This window comes from Wyeomyia smithii, chromosome 3, assembly GCF_029784165.1.
Source record: "Wyeomyia smithii strain HCP4-BCI-WySm-NY-G18 chromosome 3, ASM2978416v1, whole genome shotgun sequence".
NCBI classification, from domain to species: domain Eukaryota; kingdom Metazoa; phylum Arthropoda; class Insecta; order Diptera; family Culicidae; genus Wyeomyia; species Wyeomyia smithii.
In genome coordinates, this window is record NC_073696.1 from 64388490 (window position 1) to 64411861 (window position 23372).

A 23372-nucleotide genomic window follows, 5' to 3' on the forward strand; every position below is an offset into this window, starting at 1 on the left:
TGATCAAAAAACTTTTGGCTCTGAAAATATTTATAATCACAATAATCCTCCCGAAATAGCATTTTAAATAGCTTCTCAGCCTATAGAAACGTTTATGCAAAGTTTAAGCCAAATCTAAAATGACAAAAAATATTGAAACTTGGACATTTTTTGTGGAACTGCTCAGTTAAAAAGTAATTTTAAGTTATATTAAAAAATGTGCAAACATATTGAAAACTTCAAAGTTTACAGAATAGTTAACTTAAATTTTGTTTTCCTCGAATTGATAAAGATGTCACTTAGTCTAGTCTGACTAAACGGTGTTAAAAAAAATTCAATAACACTGGTCGACAAAAGCGAAAAAAAAGTTGCCCTAAAGCTAAAAATGGTTGCCCCCCAAAGGTTTTACAGCTTTACAACCATTCCTGTGAATTTGACAGCTTTTAGAGAATGCAGAAATGCATCAGAAGGCCACCGAGGAATTGCTTATCGGATTCGTCGCTTTTACGTTTGCATAGGGAAAAACTCTTTGGAAAAGTTATCTTTGCTAGGGACACCAAAACTCACAGGAAATCCTACCTACCATCTTTCATCTTTTCCAGTGCGAGCTCTAGGACAAAACTTGGATTTTGAATGATGAAAGTGCTATGAAAGAAGGATTACTATTTTAAACATAGTTGCATTCAAACCAAAAGAATCAGTTCAGAAGCTTATTAAATTATTATTTACAAAGACATTTCGAGTTTGACCTTTATATCATTTGTATCTATCGCGTTACTATTACCTGCAATATAACCTGTATAAATGAATGCATCAAGATTTCAGTTTTTAACATTTTTGATTTTCTCGTCATTGTCGGTTTATCGATATCTGAATACCTACGTTACTCTTCGTCGACAAGGTGCCTACCTACCTTGCGATCAGCTACTGAAGGGTACTTCGTTAGCGTACGCTCCAACGTTTCAAATCATTGTAATGCTATGTTTCAGAATCATTTATTTTATTTTTCGAAATTTCGCGAAATTTAGAGACCAATTTCGTTTCGTCTCGAGAACTCGAAATCCACCTTGATTTCGTTTCGACTAATTTGGCGAAACCGAAATTAAGGGTTAATTTCGTTTCGTTTCGTTTCGACACCAGAAAAGCCAGTTTCGCACACCCCTAGTAGATTTCGAAGGACAATGATTAAAAATTTTAAAAAATTATGTTTTGCTCATAAAATTACACTCTTTCAGTTAATATATAAAAATCATAAATCCGTGAATAGCTATATCAGTTTCTTCTATCATCTGAAAGATCTGAATTTTCTAAGTAAAACGTGATTTAAAAAAAAAATCTATCGTTGTCCTTCGCTTTTTAAATCACGATTTAAAACTGCTCGAAATCTGCTCAAAATCGACAGTACGCCCATATATCAACTGTTATTGTAGCGATTTAGAGTGAATTTTTATTCTTCATTTAAAAATCGAAGGATAATGATATAAAGTTTTAAAAAGTCACGTTTTGCTCGAAAAATTACACTTTTTCAGATCATACATAAAAATCGGAAATCCGTGAATAGCTACACAACCCAATTTCGGGAGAATTTTTCTCGCTAGAAGCATGCAAACCGTCTTTAAAGTGCGTGGGCATATCCAATCATGTTGGTGTCTTTTATAAAATGTGCGCAAATCAAATTTTTGTGCTGTTTGTAGAAGATATTAATTCGATTGGTCGTATTCGCGCACCCATACTAGGATTTTCCCTTGAGTATCGCGAAAATATCGGGACAAAAGTATCCCTCTGGGTAACGATACCGAAAGCATCGCTACGGTATCGGCCAACGCTGGGCTCTATTCAAAAATGTGACTGATGCATAAAATATTTTGTATCAGAAAAACGACTTGTTTGATTTAAATGGTGTCTTCAGCAACGTTGTAGGTAATGAAATTGCGATTCTAAAAAAATATATACACCGTAAAAATATTTTTTTTTCTGGGCCAAACATTCGCATTGAAGACGGCAATATGTACTACTATCTTTCAAAATTTGGTGATGGTAATATGAAAAACAAAAAAGTTATGAACATTTGAATTTTTTATTATTTTCACTCAGAACATAGTTTTGAGGATTTTTTTTTCTGTTGTTGTTATAAATCTTCGCTAAGAGCATGATACAAATCCAACGCGCTGTTTTTGTGGTAAAATTAACTATTTAATCGATTATACCTGCCATGCTATCATACCTACCTATATTATTTCCCAGCCAAATAGCTGCTATAGCTACACGCAAAAGTTTATTTTATTATTCGAAATAAATTTCTATTTTGAACAACGGCTTCTATCCGTTAACATTCAAGTTCATTAATGAGACAATGTGTGCAGTAGGGAAAGCGAAAAATGAGCGAACTGGAAAAATGTGACAGATTTGGAAAAATATACCGACGGGACTTGAACCCGCAATCTCCCAACTTGAACCCGCAAATCCCCAATCCCAGACTTAATCGTGACTTAAATGACTTGTTCGTGACTTAAATGAATTAGATCGCTGCATCAATACAAACACAGCAGATGATGTCTCGCTCACACATGCAACGCGGCTCTTGCTTGTATGTTCCCCTGCTAAAATGCATACAAACACGCAACTTCATTACTTTTTGGTTATTGGCATCTTAGCAGTAGCAACAACTATACATAAAACAGTTTCGAAGTGAATAAATAAGTGGTTAAGTGAAATAACTGTTGGTGTTAAGTTCCAGCAAACAACATGAATTACACTACGTACAAAATTAAATGTGTTCGGACTTTCGATGATAAAAAGTGTTTGAAACAGCTGCGGAAACAATCGGATAATAATATCCAAACTTGAAAGCGGCAAAGTATTCCAAGTCATCGCAACTAACTAACGAGTTTCGTATTTGTACGTCATGCCGTCTGCATGTAGAGAAACTAGCTCTCTCTACGCGTCTTATTTTTAAAACCCTTCTGATCGGTATCTGATTTTCTGATACAAAATATTTCATTCATCAGTCACATTTATGGCTAGGCCCTTTTGAAACAGCAGTCGTGAGTCTACATGAAGAACTGACAGTGTAGAATGACCTCTTTATCAACCGGAAACAACTGTGCAAAGTTTCAGCGAAATCGGGCATGGCCGATCAGAATCGATTTGCGAAGTAGCGTGGACTTGCTCAACATATTTATAGAACAAATTTTCCGAGTTGTGTAGTTGCATTAATCTAGCGGTTAAATTTTGTATTAGTCGTTTAGCTCAATTACTTCAAACTAGCAAACTAGCTAAGTAGATAGTTGAAATAAGATCGCATTTAGTGAAAAGCGAATATTTCATCATTTGCAAGGTAAGAACATTATTTACTTCAAGAATGTGTTTGTGGCCTTGAGAAAGGCTAACTGTGATTTGCACTTGGCAGAGGGAATTCATTTCAAGCTACTGTATTTCGTTGCACAAAAAGTACGGGAGTCTGAACCTGGCAACTCAGCCGCTACTGGAATCAGTATTTCATCTTCTACTTTTTCAATCCGCCGGGAACTACAGCGCTTCACTTTTGTATGCTTTTTCAAAGTGTTTCCTCCATCAGTAGTCAGCTCAAAATTTAAGAACTCGTTTAATCTCTTTTCAAAAATTCCAAGTTTCCTTCCATCTACAAGCAAGGGCGACAGCTACGGTACCGAAATTTGTAAGCTCATTGGCTACTGAATTACCGTCAAGGTCATATCTTGCATCAGTCTCGTGCTGAGGAAAACGTTTGAACTGAGATGGATCCATGTCGATAAATATGCACAATATTTATTACTAGAATAAATACCACGCGTGACGAGAAATCTCGATCCAACTGTGCTTTCGAATCGTCTTAATAATAATCGTCCACTTTTGATACCGTGGAAACCGATATACATTTAAAAGAATATCGAATATTTGAAGAGACTGCTCAACCATATGGTCTTATGTAATAAACTTTTTCATCGGATCTTCGAGAATAATATTTATGTTAATAGGTTTATTTTCTTAAGATAGGGGTCGTTCCTAAACCACGTGGTTATAAAGAGGGGGACGGGGGGGAGGGGGGTTTGTCAAAAGACCACGGAAGACCACGTAAGGGGGTAGGGGAGTAAACGAAATAACCACGTGGTCTTTTTTCCTGACTTATAAATCATTGTTGCCACCAAGTCATGAATGAAGCTTTTGCATTTTAGAAATATAGAATGTACTGAACGCTTAATAATCAAAATGTAAAAAATTCAAGCGAATTTTTGGCACTTGACATATGAAAAGACCATGCGGTTAAAGTCGCAAGGGGGGGGGGGGGTTGATCAAAACACCACGAAAGACCACGGGGGGTATAAAAAGTGATCAAAATATGATCACGTGGTTTAAGAACGGCCCCATACATGTTTTAAAGTTCAGGCGTGTATCGTAGAACAAATTGTTTAACTCGAGAAGATGGTCCAGTTCTAGTTGACAAAAGGAGCATTCCAAAATTATGAGACCCTCCAGTCCAAACCTTTCAGATCAAAAATTAAATGTGAAATGTGAATTAAAACTTATATAAGGGTAATTTTATAGTGATACTTGATATACCTTAAATTTAATATTTTTGAAAAGAAAAAACTGTCAGGTACAGATAATTCAGAATTTATGAATTAGGAAATAGATCCATACTTAAACAGCATTATATTTACCATTTATGACTTAAGACTCACGACTTATGCAATTCTCGAATAATTATCAAAATAAATGTTATAGCCATTGTAATACATATTGAACTAAGTAGACACTTTGCAGAGACACTCTGCGAAGTGTTTAGAATGTCTTTGCAATATTTTCTCTCTTGATCTACCTTGAAAATTCTACATCATGCCATTGGCCTAAAACTCGGCACAGTTTAATTCAATTAAACTTGCATGTGCAACATTTAGCGATTTTCTGTTCTCTCCGATCAATCGTAATCATCATATCACCTTATCATTTCCGTTCAATTGCATGACCTTTCATCACAGCTCACCGTCACCCGTGCATTCATCCTGTTTCTTTTGTTTTCGTTTCACATTTGTAGGAGTTGCTTCTATGATTTCCATCGTTTTCCCAGTGCTACCGTGCAATTCCATCACTGTATGTAAGTACACGTACATTTGTCTGTCTGTCTGTGTATGTGGTGTACGTTCTATTTTTCTGTTGTGTGTCGTCCCACTTGTACTGGGCTAGTTCAAATTCGTGCCTTGTTTCGCGCGATGCCCTCTGGTAAATTCACCGGAAATAACATGCCTGATACCAAGTCGTGGGAGTAAAATTTTGCACTTGTCCCATTTTCCACAACTGCGTCAATATGTTTTTGCCGTGCCAGACCACACACGTACGTGTGGCCTGATTATGCAATTTATTACATAGCAGCGTTTCTTCGGGTTTGCTGTTCTACTTTCGCCACCAGCTGGAAGAAATTTTCTCCAAATAGATGCCATTAGGCGCAAAACCCGAAACCACACACACGAACAGTAGGGAATGTACAAATACCTCACTCCTTTGCATTTTTCTCGCCGTTCGCTACTTCAGTGCAATTCAGTTGACTGGTAGGTGAAAAGTGCAGCAAACATTTTTACACTTGTTCACACTCGAGTACTGCATCAATATGCTATAACTTGTTGTAATGAGATGGAGCAAAATTTGCAGGGCAAGAAGCAAACAATGAAATGTTCCACCTAGATGCGTCGTATCAAACATATGTTCGCTTCTTCGTGGTATCTCTGGATTCAACTTTTTTTTAGTACTACCGTAGGATGCAGGTTGGTAGTTTGCTAAAAAAACTCTTAACACCACCCTATTTGTTAATCCCACCCGCGAGCGGTCGAAGATTTACACTGGTCAACGTTTAAGCTTACTGTTTCCTCTACATAATCGTTAATTCATTGTTTGAAAGGGGGACTAAACTACGCAAATTGTCAGCTTTATTTATGAAATTGACTAATTTTTCTAACATTTTGTCGGCCAGTGTAATCAGCTTCCGATCGGCTGAAATGGTTTCGTGGCATCGCGTTAATGAAGGTTCTCCTCGGCGAAACTGTGCCGTGTTCCGGCAGGTTATGCTAGACACTTTTTTAACTCCCGTCTCGTCTGCCCTACTGCGGACGCGTTGCTTTCTTGGCCAAGATGCGATTACGCTGGCTGCCGCTAACTTCCTCTTCATGACGGTACTTTTGCTCATTGACAGCGGCGCGAGCGGCAGCCGGTAAACTGTGCAAAAAAAGGTTAATTAATGTTGTTTTCTTCCTCTCTGGAAATTTTTGCTGATTATCGTTATTGCAGCTTTAGCCGCTATATACTCTACTAGTGCTAGTCAGTCTTTGTGCCAGATGAATGGTAGCATACTTGACACGGCTGCACATCCAGCCACCACATCTTTAGAAGAACGATGGTGCAAGCATCGAGGGTAAGACAATATTTGTGGAATCTCGGAGATGCTGCTTCTCAGTTGGTAATTGCTCGCACACGGATCATGATGTGATTACAAGTCCGTAGAAAATTGTGAATGAAATGCTCTTGGGAAAGTAGCCATCAACCGGTTCGGTGGGTTACGGGGCTGACCAACTGAATGGATTAGCGATTGTAATCAGCATTTCTATCTCGAGAATAGATGGCATTAGAAGAACATTTTATGATTGGTACGGTATCTGTCTTCGAGTTTGTTGATTTCATTTATATATTTTCGTCAAAATGATATAATAAAAGAATAATCACCCCCTGGAAATTCCACTACAGCCCTACAAAATTGTTATGAAACCCGTTGTAAAATATGCGTTTTCCCCACATCCACAGCTGCTCAAGCTAATTCAGTGGAACCAATCCGCACCGGTTCAACTCGTTTACTGTACATGCTACTTGCCGTATGTGTCAAAGCAAGAAGGTTTCTCGAAGAACTTAACCATAATAACTAAGGACTTGTGAAGGTAATTTTTGTAGACCAATATCAGCTACAGCAAAATCGTTCGCCAAACGAAAATCAACATAGCTTCCCAGATGTCAATTCAACTTAGAACACAGTTACGTTGACATTCGACGAAGCTAAAAATTTTCAAATAAATGTTTGCTTTGATTGACTGTGTCTCTTTTCATTATGTTTACTATTCAGAAGGGAACATATATAATTCTATTTACGGTAATTTTTTTATAACTTATTTTTTAATTTTTTTTGTTATATTTTTGTTATTTTTTTATATTTATTTTTTTTTTTTAAACATTCTCATTTTTTATTGTTTTTTGTAAAGGGGGTTTCTTAGTAGCTCAAGTTTTTCTGATGAATATTGATAGATAATAAGCTTATGGCCAATCACAAATGGTGACTTCTCAACACTGTACAGTAATTTTATTTACGTAGCATCAGCATTATTAACAAAATCGTTTATATTTCTTCGCTCATTTTGCATCTGACTAAGATGACCGAGTTCCATCACCAAACCGACACATGCTCGAAATAGAAGTGGCATGATGAAGCGAAATATTACCCCAAATTCTATTTAGTTGATTGCTGGTGCGTAGTAAATATTTTCAAACATAAGCGTGCGAAGCATTCCGCAAATCTTGTACTCATTCCTACATCTAGGGTTGTAGTTATATAACTACATCCGGATGCCAACTATGATACTATCATTAGAGAAAAAAGACGATGTCAGTTGAGTCGTTGGCGCTAGTAGGTGCCATGGTGGGAAAATCTAAAATGTAGTGCGTCTTTTGGGATTGTAGGTATGGCATCTTCCTGAATTTTGGTTACATCAAGAGAAAGCATGCTGTCAAACATACATCCGACCGAATAAGACTAAATGGTTCGTCATTTTTCGGCCGCCAGCCAAGTTCAAGTTCTCACCAGCCGGCCGCGAAATTGGTTCAATAACCTTACCTGGAGGCATTATTGTTCGTATGGCTTTTTTGTCTGCTCTTTCCGCAACCCGGTTTTTTTTTCTTTTCGCCAACCAAGTCCCAGTCTTCAGCCGAAACTTACAATGCTTTCGTCTCTACACATGCTGAATGGCCAACAACAAGAGAGATGGAAAAATCGTCACGCGATTTGGGTTGCACCCTACGATGGGGCAACGCGAGCCAAAAATTCACATATAAAGTAACGTGGCTTTTTGGCAGGCCGCGAAATATTCCAGTCAACTGCTCGGTTGGCGGGCAGATCGAGCGTATTTTAGTGGGCCGGCTCCTGAAGCATAAAGAATACGACTTAATTATCGAAGAATCAGCATGGGGTCGCTGGATAATTGCCCATGGTTGTAGGACACGGTCCGTTAGAAGACGGCTATTCTGCCTTTGTGCGTCTGATTGACGGGAAAGTTCAGAAAGGGTTCAATACAGGTTGAAATTTTGGTGAGTTTTCAGAATTTATCGTTTCAACGGTGCAATCTTCTTCATCGTTTCGCTGATGTTTTTTTCAGCTAAATTGAAAATCTCCTAGAAATATTTTTATACTCTCAACATTACATGGAACACCTTCCGTTTGCCTCTCTCCAATCCTCAGCACAACTCAAACAACCAAACCAATAATAAAACATGTGGACACGCGACTAACCTACATAAGCCTAAATGCTTACCTACTTTGTTTGGCTCCTAACCTCGTTCCCTACAAAAGACTGTTACTTTCAATTCACTGTCACCACAATTTCCATATTGTCCACACGATCCTCCCCATTGTGGGCCATCTCCACATGTAGGTTTTGACCGTCAACTTCACGCGCAAATTTGACATGCCATCGGTCGTCAAACGTGGATGATCACCCAAAACCCATAACTTTATGATCGCAGCTGACAGAGGCTAGAAAGAAAAGAGTTACGATTTCCTTTCTTTGCCATCGTTTTCGAACGCGAACGTGCCACCCCGTAACAGCAACATCATTACCATAAACACCGTCACTAATGATGCTGTGTAATGAGGAATCCCCTTCGCCGTTGTTGGGGCCGGGAGGAAAGTCCGACTTCGACGCGGCCTGTAATGCGTACCCACCAGCTGCAAATGGAATAGTTGCCACCCAAGGGCCTTTTAGGCTCCCCAACCATCGGGTCTCCATCGGTGATAATTGGGTTCCGGGCAGGCGTTTCCTTCACCGCCAACGATTGTACGTCTGTACGAGTATAACGCGGGACTGGTAATTAGTTTGGTATTTTCAGCCATCTGTTTGGAGTGATCTTGTTTCCCAAACGATAATTTTATCCTAAAATATCGATCGTAACTTAAACGGGGCAATTAAGATGCCACACAATGAAGATGTTCCAGTTTATTTTTTGTTCGTAAGCAAACCTACCAAGTGCGCCGAGAAATGGTGTTGACCATAACTGTCTGCTCTCGTGCGATCGAGAAATGCCCAATTTGTTGTCTGAGAATTAATTATGGAACTTAGAATGTTTCTTTTGCTAATTGATTGAAGAGAGTTTGACTGAGGTGGATGGATACAGATGCGTGTATGGTCATGAGCAGTGGCGTGGCTGGATGACACCAGGGCCGACAAATTGGGTGTCACATATTTCTATCTATCTACTTAAATGGACTTTTGTGAAGTTTTCTACAGATTGCTACTGCAAATCAGTTATTTTAGTATAACTTTTAGCAGCGTTGTTCAATGTTGTTTGCTATAATGAAACTAACAATTTCACCCAAGATAGTTTATTTTTATCTCACATATTTCTTCGGTTATTGACGATTTCTACTTAAATAATGCACTAATTTGACAGATAGAAGTGTGGTGTCTTTGACAAAGTTGTTTCTTTTTAAATGTGCTACAACTTTGCCGAACACTATGAATTTTTATATGCAAGAATGAGAAACGTAAAATTCGTTTCTCACTGTTTAGTGGATCAACTTTGCTGAAGGCATTACGACTTTAAAATCAAGCTTTTCGGGTCAAAATCTTTTCGATTACGTTTTTGCAGCCTTGGAAACAGAATGTACCGGTCAGATTAACTAAATTCATTCAAAAACCCTGGGGATTTTCAGGAAACTTCCAGCCTATGGTCCCCGTAGCTCTGTGGTTAGCGATGTCGGTCGGCTAGCTCTCCCACACGGTTATGATATCGGGTTCGATTCCCGATCGAGGATCTTTTCGAGCTGGAAATTTTCTCGACTCAGCACTGGGGCACGGTGTATCGTTGTACTTATCCTACACATGTAAAATGTGCCGAAAACAATATCGATAACGAATTCTCTCAACTTATAATCTAGTTGATCGAGACCGCTATTAGCCCACAGGCTAAGCGTGCGATATAGTTTTTCGGGAAACCTCTTACCCAGCTGATCTACATCACAATCCCGAGAAACATTTGTAAATTCAAGTTTATATCGATAGACTAAACAGTGTTTCGCCAGAGTGGTCCACTGAAAGAAATGTTCCATCCAAGTTTGTTCTACCCTATTCACCATGATTTTCTTAAAATATGGATAAATCATTAAGTCTTTGAAACGCATGAACAACCTCAGCAGAAATTTCTCGAGGCGGTCGTTGTTTTTTATAGCAGCCACATATAAATCTAAACATATTAAAATGCAGTCCTGTCTGTTTGTCTAATTCATATAGAATAGGATGCCAGCCAATACGGTCATCTCGAATTTCAAAAAAAACCTATACAAAATGTTCACCTGCTCGAAAAACACCCTGTGCAAAAGTTCAGCTCAATCGGACTTAAAATGGGGTGGTGCAAAGCGATTGATGTTTGGCTTTTTTGGAAAACTGGAAAATCACCCAAGGGGGGTAACACGTAACCCCACGTAACCCCACGTGAAATTTTGGTTTTCGAATTTTTTTTGATGCCAAATGACTTAAAAACGCATGAAACGTCGAGAATTGGTGTCATCTGATTTTTTTTGCAAAAATCTACTCTCTGCGACTTAGTCGTTTATTCAATTGTGGAAAGCTGACTTCAAAATGTTTAGAATTTATCTTTTGAAATTGATCACTAGTCTCTCGAAATAGCTTGTTTAATGATATACACTATAACTAGCATCGAAAACAATATGTTTCATTAGGGTGGTTCATTTATTCGGCATAGGGTGGTTCATAACGTTGAGAAAAATGAGTATAAACTAAAACAAGCACTTCGGTTCGTTTGATTGGTGTAACGTCTTCGACAAAGTTGTAGATAATAATTCTGTCTTTCCAAAAAAATTACACTTGAAAAATTTTTTATTCAAAAAAAAGTTAGAAGAAAGATTAAAAATTAATTGTTCAAAAGGGCTCATATTTTAAAAACCAAATTTTTTTAATAAAACCTACAAAAGATTACCAAAACAATGAAACCAGTCCGATCATTTAGAAATCAAGAAAAATAAGTTATCATTTTTTGAAAAAAAAAATATTTTTTGAAAAAAACAAACATATTTTCATTTATTTTTTTTTTGGAAGCACAAAATATTATCTACAACTTTCCCGACGACACTATGCTATCTTCGACTGTAGACATATTTTTAATTTACAATAGAGCACTCTATGAGGAATTAAGAATATTTCTACAGTCAAAACGGTTAATTTGATTGGCATAGTGTAACTGGCAAAGTTGTCAATAATAACTTTGTTTTTCCAAAAAAATGTACCTTGTGAAAAAAAAATTAAAAATTATTATCACTTTTTTTCTGATTTCTCCATGGCCGGTTTCGTTGTTCAGGTAAACTTTCGTAGTTTTTCCTAAAAAAATCAGTTTTTTTAAATAGGCTGTTTTGGATAATTAATTTAAAACTTTCTTTTATTTTTTTTAAAATAATTTGTTTTAAGAGTGTATTTTTTTTTTAAACAAAACTATTATCTACCAATTTGCTTAAGATGTCCTATCCTAAATAGCATTCTTCAATAGCTTTTCAAAAATGAGTTTTGTTTCAAAAAATTAAACCAATAGCACAAAATAGCATCTTTTGCCTATAAAAAGTCTATGCAAAGTTTCAGCCAATGGGCACGTTCACGTTCTGATGATGTAAACTTGACAGAAAATGTATGGTCGAACTGTCAAAATGACGCAAACCCAGAAACAACGAGTCAATTGTGTTGCGTATCTGATTGAGATCCCCATACTCTCATTATCACTGAATAACATCGATACAGTCTTTTGTCCGATTAAATAAGCCAGAGCACTGTGTGTTCAATCAAGTGTTGGCAAAGGACGTTATTGTGGTAAATAAAACGAATAAATTGTCTGGTACAACATTCGAAAGAACAAGTACAAGTGTCTTAAAGAGTAGATTTTTGAAACAAAGTAAAATAAAACATATTCCATCAGTTTCCGCCGTTTCATGTACTTTTAAGACACTTGAAATCGAAAACATTTTTCAAACATCCAAATTCCATGTACCTCCTGGGATTTTGCAAATGACATGAAAGCATTCAACATTTTCCGCGAGACACAATCTTAATTTTGGTTGAGATATTTTTTTTGTACAGAGTAGTTTTTTGATACATTTTTTAAATTTTATTTGCGATATCTTGCCATTTTATTTATAATTTTTCCAATTCAACATTGCCACCCTAACGACAATATAATATTTGTTATATTATATTTTCAGGAATTTTTCGGGTGGTGTTCAGTGAAAAGTGCTTTTTTTTATTTCATACTCATTTTTCACAATATTATGAACCACCCTAGTAGTAAAACATAATGTATTCGATGCTAGTTAAAGTGTATATCCTTATACAAGCTATTTCGAGAGACTAGTGATCAATTTCAAAAGATAAATTCTTGACATTTTGAACTCAGCCTTCCACAATTGAAAAAACGATTAAGTCTCAGAAAGTTGATTTTTTCGAGAAATTTTTTTTTTCAGATGACACCAATTCTCGACGTTTCATGCGTTTTTAAGTCAATTGGCATCAAAAAAAATTTCGAAAACCGAAATTTCACGTAATTTTTCGGTTTTCAAAAAAGCCGAACTCCAATCGTTTTGCGCCACCCCATTTCAAGTCCAATAGAGCTGAAATTTAGCATAGGATGTTTTTGCGAGCAGGTGAACTTTTTGTATAGGGTTTTTTTTTTTTTTTTAATTTTCTGGTCACTTTTTTCCATACGATGATTGGCACCCTAATATAGAACTACTGAACCGACTGACGGGAAATTTTGCATGTAGGATTTTTGGGGCCGGGAAAGGTTTCTATGAAGGTTTGATACCCCTCCCTCATCTGGAAGGAAGGGGGCCCATACAAATGAAACACAAATTTCTGCACAACTCGAGAACTAATCGAGCAAATGAAACCAAACTTAGCATCTGGAGGTTTTTAGGAGCAAGAAATATTTCTGTGACAGATTGGCACCCCTACCTACTCTGGAAAGAAGGGCCCATACGAATGAAACACACATTTCTGCATAAATCGAAACAAATGGAATCAAATTTGGGAAGTTGGGAGGTTTTTGAGAGCAAAAAAAAATCCTACCAAAATTGAATAATATCCTACCGAAATTGAAATGTTCTATCGGGGGTCTAGAACAATTTGTTTTAGAACATATATTTGTAATTGAAAAACTAGTGAAATGGAAATAAATAATATGTTTCAGAAATACAAAAAGTTATCAGGGTTCTCTGATCATACTGAAATATCCAGGGTTGTTTTTATTCATATAACAAAACAAAGCTTTACATAATATCAGATTTTTTGAAAAGGGTCGAGTGGGGTAAAAAACACCCTTGAAAATTTGGAGTCGAAAATTAGCTGAAAACAAATAAAATGTTGTGATCTTGATTACACTGATTTTGATTGATGATTGATTTGATTGATTTCTTTAAAAATCGACATTCTATCCTATAAAAAAATGCCGGTTGTTAAGAGTTGCTGTCGTGCTTTCAGTATAGAATATTTGCATTTTTCTTCAAAAAATGGTGATTATTACAGCTCTTTTTTGCTTGTCAACAAATCTGGACCCTGTATCTAAGCAATACGTTTTATAAAGCAACTCAAGAGCTTTCATTTGATCTTATTAAAAACTGTGCCGTTTCAGTAACGACTGAGAAAATTTCATTATTCATACATGTTTTGAATCATTATTTAACCCATTGTGTCAGGAGCGCAACTACGTTTTGTATCGATGTCCCCCAATCGAGCTTAAATTTCCAGGGTTTGTTCATCCATGAAATAATTTGTACATATAAGTTTTTTGAGAAAGGAGTTAGTGGAGTGAAATGCAGAGCGGGGTTCAGGTGTTGGGGGCCCGGGAAAGAAATTTTCGTGGGGCCTCTTTTTTCAAAAATATTAGTTGAAATGATTTAACGCTTCGCTGCAAGGTGACGAGCAAAACAAAAAAAAGGTCTTCAACCTGTATTCACGTCTAGTCTAGAACCAGGGGGGCCCCGCGTGGAACGGAGGGCTCTCATACAAATTAAACACAAATTCCTGCATAACTCCAAAACTAATGAAGTAAATGGAACATAAAATTTTGCACAACTCAAGAGCTAATCAAGTGAATGTAACTAAATTTAGCATTTAAAAGTTTTAGAAGCAAGAAATATTTTTATGGTGGTTCGACATCCTTCCTTTTTTGAAAGGGAGGGCTCCTATACAAATCAAACACTAATTCCTGCATAACTCGGGAACTAATGAAACAAATGGAACCACATCTGGTATGTGGAAGATTTTAAGGGCAAAAAATTTTCTCTGTGATGGTTTGACACTCTTCCACAGTTTGAAGGAAAGGAGGGGGGGGTCTCCCATGCAAATGAACCAACATACAATTTCCATACCACCATACCATTTCCGGAATCAGAACAATGCCCAGTTGCCACGAATGGACTCCTGAGGCGACTTCCGGTGTCTGGGAAACAGCTGAATGTGTTCAAATACCACCCAATACGGGGATTTCCGAAATCGTGATGAATCACAGAGGCCACAAATCGAGCTCAACCATCAGTTGTAATTCCAAGATGGCGACTTCCGGTTTTCAAAAAAGAGCCAAAATAACCGATTTTCACCACATTTGTTTTTTTTTTGGAATCAGAAACATACACAGAAGTAAAAAACAGACACCATTTTTAATTCTGAGATTGTGGCTTTCGGTGTCAAATGTTATCCAACATGAATATTTCCGCAACCAGAATGACGCTCAGAGGCCAGAAATTGACTTTGCATGCCATTTTGAAATCCAATATGACTACTCCCGATTTCTGGAAAACAGCCGAAGGTGACATAATACCGCCCAATATGGGTATTTCCGTAATCGTGATAACGTACACTGAAATAATCTCACATATTTAGATTATATGGGAGTGTTATAAATTTGCACTATTAGAACTTCCAATCAAAACGATGTGATCGAAAATGTGTCATGCATTCTTCATGTGATCATTTAATAGAATTACATTACTACCAAGCTTTTAAATATATAGGCAAATCATTTAAAAACTAAAGAACATATAATCGATTAAACTCATTGGAAATGCCATAATTTTTATCTTGACATACAATAACAATTTTATAGGAAAATCTCATGCATTCCTTGTTATTATCCTATAGAAATAACTTCACTAAAGGGATTGTTTCTTTCATATGATATGTTAATAAAAACAAATCGTAATGTTTGTTTATGAATGATCATACAAGAATTTATTATAAAAATAATGTTTATTTTAACAAAATTGCCGAAAATAATCGAATATCACTCAATATGGGTATTTTCGTAATCGGTAATCGATTCTGAAAATGTTTGAAATTATCAAAATAAAGACAAAATGGGCGGGACGAAGTTTGCCGGGTCAGCTAGCTCACAATTTTTTTTTTTCTATAGGGGGATTTGTTAGTAGCTTAAGTATTTATGATAAATATTAGTAAATAATGAGTATGGGTGTCCAATCACAAATGGTGACTTCTCAACACTGTTAGTTATTTGTAATTTCAATTGTTAGGATTTGTTTGCTTTCGCAATTAGGACTTATCATTCATAGGGATTTAAACCTACTTGTCAAGGAAGAAAAGTAAACTTACAACTAACTTTAATGCTAACTTATTGGCTAAAAAGAGAGCTTATCGTAGCAATTGAGGATTGCAACGATTTTTGTCGAAAATTGTTAATAATTTTATTTGACATAGCTTCTAATGGTTCAACACCAGTAAGTCTATGTAATTCGAGTGTACCAAACCAAGGAGGACGCTTCAAAATCATTTTCAGAATTTTATTCTGAATCCTTTGGAGCGTTTTCTTCCTTGTTGAACAGCAACTTGACCAGATCGGTACAGCATAAAGCATTGCTGGTCTAGTTCACAATAAAAAAGTTTCCATCATCATGAACATTTTATATTATGTTTTTCCTATCGATTGAAATACCATATAATACCATACCATATGTTTTCACGTACCTAGCGTCTCCATTATTGGGTTTAAAGGATAAAAAAATTCAAACTCATTTTATTCAAGTTTTCCTCGATAGAATATTTTCAAACAAATTTCATTTGAAAACTTAGACCCTAAACTAACTTTAGGCATAGAGAAACTCGAGGTGCATTATCATGCATTTTCTGACACGACGTGAGACGGCTCTAAAATGAATTAGTTCACACGAGATTCCAGGAATTAATATTTTTTTCTCAGTGGGACACTGAACAACAGTATTCCAGGTGAAGATATGAAATAGTTGCGTGGCTGGAATGTAAATGAACGAATACATGTCAGGCACTTAAAGCACTGAATTCTTCTTTCTGCCACTCTAAACTTGTGTGGGAATGCATCCTTCCAGGTAACAAGAAAAATCTAGATTAATTTTTATTGGGTTCCTGATCACTGTGTAATTGAAGCAAATGAGAAGGCTAGCTCGCTAGCTGGACGAAGCTAACTGTATTGGTCTCTAATCTTCTTTTTGAAGTCACATCGAGTGTTCTGGAGGCTGAACTCCGTGATTTCCCTGTTAACCGGTTGAGTTCATATACGATATTTTTTGGCGTTTTGGCACTATACGTTATATTTATCAACCCTAAAAAAATAATCTGAGCCAGAAATATGAGTACCTAAATTCCGGTGTTTGTTATTTATCGATGTAATGACCATTTATCATAACACAGGTTGACAAAAGCAAATAAAATGCAGAAGTGCGTCAAAAAGCCGCAGTTAGTTGCGAAGCCTATGTGAATAAACTGAAAGTCTAGGCCGCAACGGAATGTAGCACCTGAACATTCATGTTGAAATCATTTAGGGGTTCCTGGGGTAAAACGCACCAGTTAACGAAAGTAGAGTATATTCTTGTTAAAGCTGAGAGATAAAACCAATGTTATATACTGATCAATATATAAAAACCCTTTTTATTCGTTCAAACTCGCATCTGATGCTAAGACATTATAGAAAATGCATAATACACATTTTTAAAGAGAGTGTAATAATTTTATAAAAGTCGTCAATCGAGGCAAAATGCACTCTTCCTGGGGTAAAATGCACCGCAACAAAGGGACAAGAAGCACCATGCAAATGAGGTAAAAAGCACCCCGTCTACGGGGCAGAACGCACTACAATATTGGGGCAGTACGACTCATTATGTCATCTAATAAATAAAGGCAAAAAGGTTTTCTATGGAATTCCAGACACTCGAGTGGCATGGTTTTGGGAAACACCGTTTTCGATTGCCTCTAGCACCGATCGTAGCTGTTCAACGATAAATGACTGCCGATTGAACTTCCGGACAACGCTGGAAACGTGATGAAATGTAAGCAAAAAATTTGTTTACAAAGAGTCCTTTTGCCCCGAGCTAAGGGAAGCGTTATGCCCCGAACGTAACAAAATAATGTTTCTGGCTACATAACGGTAGTTCTCATTGAAACTTATCGATATTTCATCAGAAATATGTTGCTCGACATATATTCGATGCAATAACACTTTTCGCTGGTGGAAAACATCAATTTAAGAGCTAAACACACTTAATTCAGCTGAGGAAAAAATTAGACCTATGCAACGAAAACTTTTTTTGTATTTATTCACATTTTCTGACATTTTAGTGCTGCCAAATTGACAGGGTGACTATAGAAAACAAAGATTCAAATAATAGAATTATTATTTTGTTATTAAAATGTTTCTCCATTGTAAATCAGAGGAGGTGAATCTTGCCTCAACGGTGCTTTTTACCCCACGTACCCCTACCATTTACCAATCATTGCTGGTGGAAGATCAATCTCCCAGATGGTCCCGAGGTACGATGGCGGCCTAACAAGCCAGTCGTCGTAGGTTCGAATCTTGACTCGGGAGAGACTGTTAGTGTCAGTAGGATCGTAGCGCTAGCCCCGCAATTGTCCTGCGAAGTCTGTGTGTAACAAACAGAAGGTCAAGTCCCGAATCGGAATGTAGCACCAAGGCTTTGCTGTGCTGGTGGAAGAATTTCTCGAATAATTTTTGACGTTGACTAACGTCTATATCGAAGTTAGGCACCTAAATTTGAAAAACTTGTAATTCAACCAGGGAAAACCAGGGGAAAGTGGTCAGGTTTTCAGCGCTTATTTTTCAGTAATTTATAATCAGGTTTTCGAGGTTTTGGCATCAATCGATCAGAAATTCTTTTATGGTTAAATTTATGTAACAAAAACAAACTATCGTTTGAGATACACTATTGAAAAATTGGTAATTAATATCGATTGTCTAAATCATACCGCGCAGCCAATCACTACCTCTCTTCCCAAGCACAGCCGACACTAACGGATACAATCGATCTGACTTTGTTGTTATTGTTGTTGTCACTTTCTGTTTCCGATGCTTATTTACGTTCCTTGTCATTTCATTGTCTACTTAGCCATTCATTCTTTCTAACTAACTGACGAAGCCTTGGTATATAAGATACCGTTCGAACATTTCACCCCATCAGTTTCATTACTAAACCGTACCGGTTACATACGGACGCTAGGTGTTAGCAACTGAAAGGAGGAAAGACAAAATAGTACCGGTCATCTCGTGCCGGTTTCACCCGTAATGCTGATGGCTGTTAGTAGTGCATGGCTACTGCAAAATACTAGAATGTCTGGAATTCTGGACGGACTAACCAGTAAACGAGAATAATCGGCAACCGGTACCTTTTGGTGCCTCGAAGTTTTGTAAAAGTAACGTTGCAATTCCCTCTACTATTTGTTTTAATGGAATATAAGAATACGGTAGTCAACGTCATGCGGTCGTGTCTTGAATACCACCCTCCTACTTTTATACTTGCTTTTCATTATCTTATTCACAATGGAAAAAAGTATTTACAATTTTCCTCGTATGCAAGTTCTTAAGAATTGCCAAAACATGTTTTTGTTTGTCAGTGGTTCCTCTAATTTATACAAATATTGATAATTTTTACTGTTGAGTACCGATTTGCCATACTGAATTCAATAAAAGCATTCGAAAAGGAAACGATTAAATCAGAAAACGAAACCGAGAAGCTATCTGCTTGTGACCAATGAAACGATATCGATGGAACTCCCCAAATCACCACCCGGAGCGCGACCCAACTGGATTGCAGATATATTTTCATTTCCCCGGAAAATGCAAAACATAAACAAGTCACACCAGCCAGTGGTCAGAGCAATCCAGTCAGACCAAAAATAAACACCGGTTATGTGTGTGCTTTTCTGTCTAACATGACGCGAGCGCGCGCTTGATTCAGTTTACGTTGACGTTGACAACGTGGACGTCCGCGTCCTGGTAAGTTCATTTATGCTTCAATCAATCACGATTAACCCGTGCAAACCGATCCAGATATCGTCAACACAGTCGTCAATCGTTGGCAGAGCAATTGAGGGTCCCAGGTCTGGCGCAACTTTCGCTGCCAAGAATGAATGGCTTATTAGAGTTACGCAATGTGACGTTTGTAGATTTCCAAGTTTTCCAGAGGCGCCACGGCACGCCGACCGGAGATTGCGCCACGGCAAAAGCCAGCGACACTTTTGAATGAAATAATTATGCCTGAAGGCTGCACGCTTGTTAACCAAATGCTATAATAGGAAACATCAGTCGCGTATTGCAATTGTTGCTCATATCAAGGGTTTTTATCGGTATATTTTGATGCGTGGACAATCAAAACTTTCGTTGTAAATAGCCTTGATTAGGTGGAGTCGGTGTATTCAATGCTATGTAATATGTTGTAAAAGCTCTGATATTGGCTTCCAGAAAAAAAGAAATTCACCTCTTACTTGTTCTGTAACATCCGCGTGCGAATATCTTAAAACTTGCTCCGTTGACCCAGAAATCATCCACATACAAGGTAGGGCAAGGTTTGTCTGCAAACCACAACCGCAAGATCCGCTGCCATGTCGTCGTCTCTATGGCTGGCATGGATGTCTGTCTGCAGACTCCACCGAGAGGGTTTTCCATCTTCTTTTTTCTATCATTGCTGATGTATTCTCTGATCACCACGATACCCTCCGAACGAGATTTTCCCTGTCTCGTGAGAGAGAGGAAAACAAGTGCAAATGCACTTATTCACTTCTCGGCGATGCTCAATTCGCATTCACTCGAAGAAAATTAATGACTGTCAAAAGATCAGACAGTCGGTCTGCCGACGGAGGGAAAAAATCGCTCGGTCATGCCATTCGTATCCAGACAATCGTATATCCAACCGATTTTAGATGTCTGCTGCGGCAGCAGCAATACACCATACCGATATGCAACAATCTATGTCAGTGTTTCCCCGCGAAGAGGTGATCGTTGCTGGCGTTAATTGCTAGCTTGAGGGGATTCTCGTCGCTTGTCGGTTGACCACGAAGTCAAGTTTTCTCTGGCTCTTTAAGAGTTCTCGTTTTAAACCCGGGTACTAGCAGCACTTGGGACTATTGGTGATTGTAAATTGCGCGCGAAGAAAATGTGACGATTGCATGCGATGCTATGTACCGGGTGAAGATAATGGTTCACGAGGATCGATGGCCGTGGGCGACAATATGCAGCGTTGTTTAAAACAGGTAGTTTTCAATGGTTCGATCCAATGTGGGATGGAGTCACGTGGATGATGGATGGATTGTGTTGAGAGTTGTTCGAATGCAAGAACTTGACATACCTTCAGGAATCGCGTACTCTAGCAGTAATGTTCCTGGTCCTATGTTCACAGCGCGCGCACAGTGCATAACTCGTCAATTATGTTGTTATTAAATCTGTGTAATCTCAATGACTCAAACATGACGATAAAGTCAGTACAATTTGATTACCACAAAGCACAAAACCTTTCAACACTAGTGTTCCTTATGATTGAGGAAAAATCTGTTGAAAAATCGAATTTGAAACCATAACACTGGTTGACAAAAACGGTAAAATGCTGCTCAAAGCTTAAAATAGTTGCCCTAGAAAGATCATGGCTTTTTAACCATTCCTGTGAAATTTGGTGTCTCTGGCCGGGTTCGTCGCTTCAATGTTATGTTTACGAGAAAAATCATTGTAGTCTCTGAAAAGGTTAAAAGGCTATAACCTTTCTTTTTTTTCACACTTGTGTTGACCAGTGTAATTATCTGCTTTTTACCTGCTACCTTCTTGGTTATCTGAATATCTATGTCGGATGTAGAATTGGTTGCAAATTGTTTGTGTATGGTTGTAAACACGTTTGCTGAAAATCATTAGATATCGGTATGAAATCATCGTATAGTGATAATTGCATCCTCTGCTTTTGCTAATAATAAAGACAGAGACGATAGAAAGTAATCTTTATCGGTGAAAATTTCCACCCTAAGCAAGCAATAAATAACCGATAAAATATTCTTCCACACATGCACAACCCACAGATTTCCAAACCAGTAGACAGTAATGAATGTCTAAACAATCTAGCACCTCCCAAAACCGTTAGCCCGTGGAGGAGAACCTTCAATTTAGCCATAATTATTTTTTTCCACAATCGACCTCCTAGCTTATCTGAGCGTTTGATACTAAACACACTCATTAAAAACCGTGTCCTGATTGAGCCCCCAGAGCGCCCTGTAGCGAACAACTATAATGAGTTCGGCTTCTCTATTCTCCAATTTAATTTGATAATCACTCTATTGAAGCCGCAGTCAGCTTTTCTATGAATAATCGTCCACAGGTCAATCGGGAAAAGCTATAAAATGTTCCGATCGTTTAGCGAGGACCCACTCCAAGCAGTCCAAGCAGCAGAAAACGAATCGTTTGCATACCAATTAGTGGCTCTGGCATAGGGTAACACCCTACGCGATCAACATACGGTATTGGTATCAGAGAACGATCTGTTCCATTAACTTCGGGATTGATTTTTTACGATCTTGCAGCATTGCCTAGACCACCATTCCGCTCGCAAGCGCAACATCGGAACGCATTTGTACACGCGTTCATCGTCAATATATTCTTTATATTCCCAATCGAGAGGGTCTGGCATACGCGATCGTAAGCCGCAGAAAGTGTCCATAAAACGGTCTCTCGAATCGGCTAAAAAGCGGTGTCAATGTGCCAAATTTGAAACGGTTTTTGTTTTGGATGGCTGTGTTAGGTATTTTTCCTGGGTGAAGATTTATGGAGTTAACGAAACACTACAGGAAAAAAAGCTGCCACATTTGCGACTACAGAAATATAAATTTTTATGTTAAACGGTCTTTAGATCCGAATCACAGCGATGTTAAGTTGGAGCGGAAAAAACGTTATGAATCGTTGAATAGATTTCCCGTTTCTAGTTGGATGTTTTGCCTTCTGATTATCACCATGTGATGTGATTCTTTATTCAAAGCATTAACATTTGAAACCGTTCGACGAGTTGGAAACCGTCTTAACTTTTTCGAATGAACTTTGCCGACAGGTCACATGTGATAATCCCAAAAAAATTAGAACAAAGCCAATCAATGCTACAAGAGACGCTTTTGGTTTACAATGCACATAGTCAGTTGAATATATGGTTGTAGCAACACATGCTCACACAAAGTGCAACCCCAGACTGTTTCAGTGAACGGAACCCTACCAAAAGTGCGGAACGAGACACGCAGCTCGATGTATGTCAATGCCCTTCGGATGTTATGCGCCTGTGTACTGGTGAACACTTGCAAACTACCGCCGCTGGCTGTCGCAACCCTCCAAGATCTGTGCCACTGTGCGAAATGTTGACAATCGATCCGGCGGCAGCTGCTGCTGCTGTATGCCATACTAACTTTATATGACTACGCTACCTTTTATGTATCGGATCACGCCGTTGAGTCACGGGATCGCAAGTCTCGATCGAGTCGATCGGGCTGTTTGGCTGTTAGGAACCGGCACACCACACTCCAAACATGCTCGACACGGCACCGGTGCATAAGCGATCTGGATGTCGGGGCTTAAATATCAGCATAGAGAAGGAAAAACCTGATTAGTTTTCAGTGCTGCCGCTACCTCTCAGAAAGAGAATGTGTAAATTGAAAATGCAAGTGCATTCAACCGGCGAAGATGTAGGTGGTGCGACAGCTATGACTTTGGCTGTCCCTTGAGCGAACGCCACACGGTGCATTTTCAGGTCAGGTGGTTGAACTTTCGATTTCTGCAGT

The 23372-nt window shown here is 38.0% G+C and overlaps 1 protein-coding gene across 5 annotated transcripts in view; it reads left to right on the plus strand.

Moving 5' to 3' along the window:
• Window positions 1-23372, plus strand: part of LOC129732956 (protein spire) — a 308435-nt gene that overhangs the window by 216474 nt on the left and 68589 nt on the right. For 4 of the 5 annotated variants that reach the window (XM_055694434.1, XM_055694435.1, XM_055694437.1 and 1 more), the window contains one exon: window positions 5033-5092. The exons of the other annotated variant lie outside the window; for it this stretch is intronic. In XM_055694434.1, the coding sequence (XP_055550409.1) occupies window positions 5033-5092 (60 nt within the window). The remainder of the gene's footprint in view (window positions 1-5032; window positions 5093-23372) is intronic. 5 annotated transcript variants of the gene reach the window in all.